We start from the raw sequence: 8,865 nt of genomic DNA, 5'->3' as shown, positions 1-8,865 counted from the left end.
AGCGGACCAGAGAGAACCGGCCTTTCGCCACCGCATTGCTCGCAGGCACCCACGGCTCCGAGCCACTGGTCAGCAGTGCCACGAAATCTGAAGAGCAAAATCGTCATTCTGGTGGTCCCGATCCAAGAACCCCAGCGTATGGGAGACAGTTCAGAGGATGGGGAAACGAACCAACCCACGTGGGCCGGACTCAAACAAGGCAGCCAGAGAAAGTATGAGGGAGAGAGTGTTACTATCTAAATAAGGGCCCACCTTTCAACATCAGAGTTTGTATTTATGGGTTTGTACATTTAATGCCACACAGGACCATCACATGGACTCCCTGTGCACGCTCACTAAAGCGCACATATCCTATAGCCCAGGGCTATTTTTGGGCAGGAACGCACAGGAACAGAGTTCTGGCTGACTCCTGAGCTGGTCACACCCAGCAGGAACTCATTAGCATAATAGGCCACACCCAACAGCAGAAACTCATTAGGATTGGCTACAGTAGGGGTGTGTGGCCTAACATGCAAAGGAGTCCCTGCTACAAAAAAAGGCCCTGGGTTTTGACAACAAACAGGGTAAACAGAATAAGAAGCAAAAGGTGGGTGTGGCTGGATGACCACACTTCTGGCAACACGGGGGTGCGGCCTAGTATGCTAATGAGCTGTGGTGTCAGGGTGTGGCCTAACATGCTAATGAGTTTCAGCCATTGGGTGTGGCCTATTATGCTAATTAGTTCCTGCTGGGTAATTCCTACAAAAAGACCCCTGCCCATGCATCGACACGGATGCACAAATTTAAAATCGGACCTTTTCCATGGTTGGCAAAAGCACTGCCATTCGCCCCAAAATAATAGGTTGAAAATGGTGGACTTCAGAGGTGGGAGTAGTAGGGTTGGGAAATCCCTGGAGATTTGGGGTGGAGCCTGGGGAGCGTGTGGTTTGGAGAACAGAGGGACCTCAGTGGGAACAGCTGCCAACCTCCAGGTGGGGCCTGACAACCTCCAAGAATCAGAACCAAGCAGAAAATGGCTGCTTTGGAGGGATAATTCTATGGCATTACATCACACGAAGGTCCTGCTTTTCCCCAAACCCCACCCTCCCCAGGCTCCACCCCCTAAATCTCCAGGAATTTCCCAACCCAGAACTGGTAATCCTATAAGTGTGTGCAATGCCTTACAGTCCACCCTCCAAAGCGGCCATTTTCTTCAGGGCAACTGATTTCCTGTTCCGCACATGTTTTTCTCCCTCTAGTGGTCAGGTCGATATTACATCGATTCCTGTCTGGCGTATCTCCCTGCAGATTTAAACGGCAGGTTTTTATGCTGGAGGAGCTGCGGTGGCTCAAGTGGTTAAGACGCTGAACTGCAGGCGGTGGAAGGTCGGTAGGTCAGCAGTTCGAGACCCGAGTGTGCCGCATGACGGAGTGAGCTCCCGTCTCTGGCCCCAGCTCCTGCCAACCTAGCAGTTCGAAAGCAAGAAATTGCAAGTAGATAAATAGGTACCACTTCGGTGGGAAGGGAACAGCGTTCCGTGCGCCTTGGTGTTTAGTCATGCCGGCCACATGACCACGGAAACGTCTTCGGACAGCGCTGGCTCTTCGGCTTTGAAACGCAGATGAGCACCGCAACCCTAGAGTCGGATTCGACTGGCTTTCGAGCAAGGGAACCTTTACCTTTTTTTATGCTGGACAGAAATTGATGTAATATCGAATCGACCACTAGAGGGAGAATAATGTGTGCGGAAAAGGAAAGGACCCCCCCCATACAACAGGCACACACAAGCGAGGGAAATAAGAATGCGGAAAAGCCAAGTGATAGCAGGTGCTGATGCCCCAGGTAGGGTTGCCAGCCTCCAGGTGGGGCCCGGAGATCCCCCACTTTTACAACTGATCTCCAGCTGACAGAGATCAACCCCCCTGGAGAAAATGGCTACTTTGAAGGGCGGACTCTATGGCACCGAACCACGCCGAGGGCCCTCCCTTCCCCAAACCCCACCCTCTCCTGGATCCACCTCCAAAGTCTCCAGGTATTTTCCAACCCAGACCTGGCAACCGTAGCCCCGGGCTCAACCACTAAGCCACCTTCCCAGTTTCTGCGATTTCAGCTAGCACTGAACTTCAAGTGGCTCTCTGCAGTGATAAGGGCTAGAAACTCGATCCTCGTTTTGAAACAAAACCCGATAGTCTCAGAAAAGTGCATTCTGTGCCCTTTCTGCGTTGGCTTTTGCCATGGCTCAGGTGGGGTGTCACCTGACACTGCCACCACTCTGGTTCCAGGCTCCATTGAGAAGGCCCAGAGTACCCTCCCAAGACCTTCAGACCTCCCTTTTGGCCGAATAATAGGTGTAAGGACCAGGCAGAGTGAAACAAGGAAAAGGTTTATTTTATAGGAGGTCAAACAACAAGGTGCAGAATAATAACAGTAAGTGGGTGAAAAGAAAAGAAATCAAATGCCCTAACGCGTCTAAATATACACTGTCCCTAGCTCACTATCTCAAGTGGCCTTACACTACTCACCCTGCCCTCAGGATGAGGGTCTCTCCCCTGCAGCAGCCTTCCTTGCGGCTCTGCCCTCTGGGAAGAAAGAACAGCTTCTGCTCTGGCACCAGCCCTTTTGTTCCCCAGCGCTCTTCTTCCCTATTGGTCAGTTTTGTCTCCAAAACCTCTCAGGGGCTTCTGGGAGTTGTAGGCCCAGCCTCACCTACTGCTAGCCAGGCTCCCTGGGCCTAGTAGGCCTCTGGTGGCACAGCCCAGATCATGACAGCTTTCCCCTCTGCTCACAGCATGCACGCAGGCCGGCCCCCGTACCTGTGCGGCTATCATCCCGCGCCAAGTCTTCAGAGCTGAGATAAGCCCGGTCGTTGTAGTTCCTGTGCAAATCGTCTTCTTTATCCTGGAAATATTCGAAGTTGTCGAAAAGCGGTTCGGCGGGCCTCTTTTCCGGGGTGCTGAGAACAGCTGCAGAAAAACAAAAACAGAGAAGGTTTTGGGGTATCACGGAACCCAAGGTCAAGGACAGGACCCCATTCCTCCAGCATCAACTCCCCTCACCTTGCCAGTCTTTGGAATTACAACTGATCTGCGCAGTTCCTGCAGGAGCGCACAGGAGCGGAGCTCCGGCAGTAAAGAGCCCAGGGGGCGGGCACATGCAACAAGCCCCACCCCCTGCTCCCAGCAGCCCTCAGTCAGAGCAAGAAGCAGCCAGGTAAGCTGCAGAGCCCCCGCCCCCGGCCCCCTGGCCCAAAACAATCCAGTGGCACCTTTTCAAAAATAAATGCATTTTAGGAAGAATGAAAAACACAAATAATCAAGAAACTCCCAGAGTACGGGCCGGGTGCAGTTTGGTGCCCCTAAGGGCCATCCTGCTCTAGATGATCGCCTAGTTCGCCTAGTGAGTGAGCCGGCCCTGGGAAGGATGGCTCCAGAGCAAACTAATTGATATGCAGTCGCCAAATCGCTCGCTCACAACTTTAATGCCAGCAGCTCACAAAGTAGAATTTTTGCTCACAGGACTCCACAGCTTAGAGGGAACATTGGCCAGAACTATGGCTTGCCCAAGGTCATCCAGCGAGGTGCAAGTGGAGGAGTGGGGGAATCAAACCCGGTTCTCCCAGATTAGAGTCCTCGCACTTAACCACGACACCACACTGGCTACGTGAAAAAGGGGTGCGCAGGCGAGGGCAACGGAATCCTGCCACCTCCCCACCATACCTTCTTTTGCTCTAACACGGGAGGATTCTTTCTCCCAGTTCAGGAACATGAACTGGGAGTGGGGAGGCTGGCTGGAAAGACAAGGGCCCGAAGGGCAAGACAGAAGTCCTGGAGAGGGCAGGGTTTGCCCACTTCTCTGCCCCCTTTCCCACGCTCCAATGAAGCCTTCCCCATCCCCTGTCCGGACTGTGAACAGTGCAGATGGGGAAATGGCTGTTCCTGTCGTTTCTAATTTGGCCTTTTGCACGGAGCGAATAGCGAGGCTTCCTTGCCAAAACGTCCCTGGCAAAAGACCTGGAAACTGATCCCGCCGCATTACTAGTCGATGTGGAATTTTTCTGAATTCCGAATGCGCCAGTGCTCAGTTGGGAGCAAGGAGCCGTGTGACAGCGACGTGAAAATTTATGGCACGTGCAACGACTGATGGTCTCCAAATGTTGTTTTCTGGGTGTTTCCCAGAGTTTGGGGGTACAAACTCTCAAGCATCAAAGCTCCCTTCGTCAGCTACCAAAGGGAGGTTTGTCTCTCAAAAACTCATAGCATAAAAACCTTAGGAACATCAGAAGAGCCCTGCTGGACCAGACCAGTGGCCCATCCACCCCAGCATCCTGTCTCACACATTGGCCAACTAGTTCCTCTGGAGAGAGGGCCAGCAACAGGGCAGAGAGGCCGAGGCCTTCATAAGAACATCAGAAGAGCCCTGCTGGATCAGACCAGTGGTCCCTCTAGTCCAGCATCCTGTCTCACACAGTGGCCAACCAGTTCCTCTGGAGGGCCAACAACAGGGCACAGAGGCCGAGGCCTTCATAAGAACATCAGAAGAGCCCTGCTGGATCAGACCAGTGGCCCATCTAGTCCAGCATCCTGTCTCACACATTGGCCAACTAGTTCCTCTGGAGAGAGGGCCAACAACAGGGCAGAGAGGCCGAGGCCTTCATAAGAACATCAGAAGAGCCCTGCTGGATCAGACCAGTGGTCCCTCTAGTCCAGCATCCTGTCTCACACATTGGCCAACTAGTTCCTCTGGAGAGAGGGCCAACAACAGGGCACAGAGGCCGAGGCCTTCATAAGAACATCAGAAGAGCCCTGCTGGATCAGACCAGTGGTCCATCCACCCCAGCATCCTGTCTCACACAGTGGCCAACCAGTTCCTTTGGAGGGCCAACAACAGGGCACAGAGGCCGAGGCCTTCCCCTGATGTTGCCTCCTGGCTCTGGGATTCAGAGGCTTAGTGCCTCTGAATGTGGAGGTCCCCCTCAGCCACCATGGCTAGTAGCCATTGACAGACTCATCCTCTGTGAATCTATCTAATTCCCTTTTGAAACTGTTTTATTCCTGTGGCCATCACTACATCCTCTGGCAGCGAATTACACATTTTAATCATAAGAACATAAGAAAACCCCTGCTGGATCAGAGCAGTGGTCCATCCAGTCCAGCATCCTGTCTCACACAGTGGCCAACCATTTCCTCTGGATGGCCAACCACACGGCACAGAGGCCAAGGCCTTCCACTGATGTTGCCTCCTGGCAGGGCTGGTTCGAGGTGTTTCTGCGCCCTAGGCAAGGGTGCCTTATGGCGCAGATGCCAACCTCCCGGGTGGGGCCTGGAGACCTGGAGACCTCTGGAGCCAGCCACCCTTTTGCTGTTGCCACCACCGCCTCCTCCCCCCCCGCCACCACCAAAGGGGGGGAGGAGGGGGGAGGCACAGCTTGGCGCCCCATCCAGGGCCCGGCGCTCTAGGCGAATGCCTAGTTCGCCTAGTGGGTGAGCCGGCCCTGCCTCCTGGCTCTGGGATTCAGAGGATTAGTGCCTCTGAATACGGCAGTTCCCCTCAATCACCATGGCTAGTAGCCACTGATAGTCTTATCCTCCACAAATCTATCTAATCTTCTTTTCAAGCTGTTTACTCCTGTGGCCAGCACTACATCCTCTGGCGGCGAATTCCACACTTTAATCACTCTCTATGTAAAGTGGTATTTCCTTTTGCCTGCTCTGAACCTACTGCCCATCACCTTCACGGGATGCCCTTGAGTTCTAGTATTTGGGGAGAGGGAGAAAAAGTTATCTTTATTGGTCTTTAAGGTGCTACTGGACTCAATCTACCTGTTCTACTGCAGACCTACACGAAAGTTCTAGCTCTTTTAGCGTTATGTACCACTAGGTGGCGAGTTATACTTGTTTTTGGGGCTGAGAGAGCTCGGAAAGAGCGGTGACTGACCCAAGGTCACTCAGCTGGCTTCATGTGGAAGCCTGGGGAATCAAACCCGGTTCTCCAAATCAGAGTCCGTCAGTCTTAACCACTACACCACGCAGGCTCTCATGGGCAAAGTTGATAACTGCCCATACTTGTGCATTCTCTGTTGTGGAATGCCCTCCCCAATGAGGTGTGGACGGAATGGAATGCCCTTCCCGATAAGGTCGTATGGAATGCCCTTCCCAATAAGGTCTTATGGAATGCCCTTCCCGATAAGGTCTTATGGAATGCCTTCCCGATAAGGTCTTATGGAATGCCTTCCTGATGAGGTCAGGAAGTTTCCCACAAACTATTCAAAACGGAATTATTCAAGAGGACTTTTTGCACAGGTAAAGAAGACTGTGGAGCTGCGGTCTAGGCTCTTAACCACTACACCAAACTGGCTCCATAGTCCATAGGTATTGGGAAACATGGAGCTGCGGTGGCTCAAGTGGTTAAGACGCTGAACTGCAGGCTGTGGAAGGTCAGTAGTTCAGCAGTTCAAGACCCGAGTTGCCGCATGATGGAGTGAGCTCTCGTCTCTAGTTCCAGCTCCTGCCAAATTAGCAGTTCGAAAGCAAGAAATTGCAAGTAGATAAATAGGTACCACTTCGGTGGGAAGGGAACAGCGTTCCGTGCGCCTTGGTGTTTAGTCACGCCGGCCACATGACCACGGAAAACGTCTTCGGACAGCGCTGGCTCTTCGGCTTTGAAACGGAGATGAGCACCGCAACCCTAGAGTCGGACTCGACTGGCTTTCGAGCAAGGGAACCTTTACCTTTTAAAGAAGGCTGTAATGAATTGGTCAGAAAGTTTCCTGGGTAAAGGGACTATCAGTGTACATATGCTTCCCTTTCTACACCCCTTAACATATTGATGGCACATTCGCGCTTAACGAACAACGCGCTTTCAACCCACTTCTAATGCAGCCTTCAGGGATGCAGATTAGAGCTAAAGAGACCTTGCCCAATGTTGAAGTAATAGAAAAGGATTATCTTAAAAGGAGATGGAATGAGACTCTCATTAGTTGTTCTTTGTTCCTGAGGAAGGACCAGAAGTCTGAAACACTGGAAAAATTACCTTGGGAAAGCGTTGGGCTTTTTGGATATTTTGGACTTTTGGGGATATTTATCTTGCATATTTATTCTTTGGCGTCTTCATTTTCCCATGATGGATTATATGGATAGATTTATTCCAGACAATAGATGCCTTTCACATTGATGAAGTCTCCCTTGTGAATATTTTGTGGGAAATTCAGCTCACAGTTTGTTTGTTTTTTATCCTTTGCTACTTATTACTGTGTGCTGTACTGTTGCGGCTGAACCGATGTTTTTAAACATCTGCACAGCCAATCAAATCTCCAGTGGCCAATCAGAAGCCCTGCTGGGCAAAAGCCTCACCCGGCCCCGCCCACTTTCTAAAAAACACTTGGCAAAAGCCAGGGAAGGTTTCAGGGGTCGCCACGGCGCCCGTGGGCACCAGCTTGGGGACTCCCGGCTCACACGATGTCATCCGCCTTCAGCCGCCGCAGTGAGAAAGGCACACCAAAGCTTATACCCAGAATTGAACTTTGTTGGACTTAAAAGTGCCACCGAACTCAAAACATTGGTTCTATCAATCTGTGCTGGGACTTCATCGGGAGACCAAGTCCTATGAGGAAAAGCTGAAGGAGCTGGGTCTGTTTAGCCTGGAGAGGAGACGGCCGAGAGGGGATACGATAACCATCTTCAAATACTTGAAGGCAATGTTCCCTCTAAGCTGTGGAGCCTTGTGAGCAAAACTTCTACTTTGTGAGCTGCCGGCATTCAAAGTCGTGAGCGAGCAATTGGGCTGCTGCATGAATTAGTTTGCTCTAGAGCCCTCCTTCCTGGGCAAAGACAAAAATGTGTGAGCCGGAGGCTAAAACACTGTGAGCCAGCTCACACTAACCCAGCTTAGAGGGAACACTGCTTGAAGGGCTGTCGTATCGAGGATGGTGTGGAGTTGTTTTCTGTTGCCCCAGAAGGTCAGACCACAACCAACGGGCTGAAATTAAATCAGAAGAGTTTTCGGCTAAACATGAAAAAGAACTTCCTGACAGTTCGAGCAGCTCCTCAGTGGGAGAGGCTTCCTCGGGAGGTGGTGGGCTCTCCTCCTTTGGAGGTTTTCAAGCAGAGGCCGGATGGCCATCGGACAGCACTGCGGATTCTGCGAACTGAGGCAGATCATGAGAGGGAGGGCAGGAAGGGTTGCCTCAGTGCTTAGTTCTCGTGGCCCTTTCTTAGACGCCCATGGAAATGCTGATCACCACGTTTGGTCAGGAAGCAATTTTCCCCCAGGCCAGTTTGGCCATGGATCCCGGAGATTTTCTGTCATCTTCTGGACGTGGAGCAGGGGGTTGGGCTAGATGACCCTAGAGGCCCTTCCAGTGTTCCCTCTAAGCTGAGTTAGTGTGAGCTAGCTCACAGTTCTTTAGCCTCCGGCTCACACATTTTTGTCTCAGCTCAGAAAGGATAGCTCCAGAGCAAACTAATTTATGCAGGTGCCAAATCGCTCGCTCACAGCTTTAATGCCAGTAGCTCACAAAGTAGAACTTTTGCACGCAAGACTCCCACATCTTAGAGGGAGCATTGGTCCCTTCCAGCTCTATGATTCCATGGTTCTAAATAACAATAATAATCATCCTCTCCGTTCTATGACTTGCCTGCAAAAGCTCCCTGAACGTGGGATTCTCAAGATCAGCCCTCCCCTCCCCCCGACCTGACCTACAAAATAACTCGTCTCAACTGTGCTGTCTTGACCCAGAGGAGACCCACTGAATTCAACGGGACGACCTTGGCTCGCCTCCAAGCCTTCCACCTTTGCTGGTGTCGGGCTCGGCCGGCCCAGCTGGAGAGCGGTTTTGGCAGGGACCCCCTCGGCCTGCTACTTGGGAAAGATTTACTACGCAGCGGCTA

The 8,865-nt window shown here is 52.0% G+C and overlaps 1 protein-coding gene across 1 annotated transcript in view; it reads right to left on the bottom strand.

Moving 5' to 3' along the window:
- CHRD (chordin) overlaps nucleotides 1–8,865 on the bottom strand; it is a 117,002-nt gene that overhangs the window by 46,457 nt on the left and 61,680 nt on the right. The window contains exons 4-5 of the mRNA XM_015426820.1: nucleotides 2,794–2,943; nucleotides 4–87 (exon numbers count right to left, since the gene is read on the bottom strand). Of these exons, the coding sequence (XP_015282306.1) occupies nucleotides 4–87; nucleotides 2,794–2,943 (234 nt within the window). The remainder of the gene's footprint in view (nucleotides 1–3; nucleotides 88–2,793; nucleotides 2,944–8,865) is intronic.

This window comes from Gekko japonicus, unplaced genomic scaffold, assembly GCF_001447785.1.
Source record: "Gekko japonicus isolate JY-2015 unplaced genomic scaffold, Gekko_japonicus_V1.1 scaffold238, whole genome shotgun sequence".
Classification (NCBI taxonomy): domain Eukaryota; kingdom Metazoa; phylum Chordata; class Lepidosauria; order Squamata; family Gekkonidae; genus Gekko; species Gekko japonicus.
This window is presented reverse-complemented; position numbering and strand designations above follow the sequence as displayed.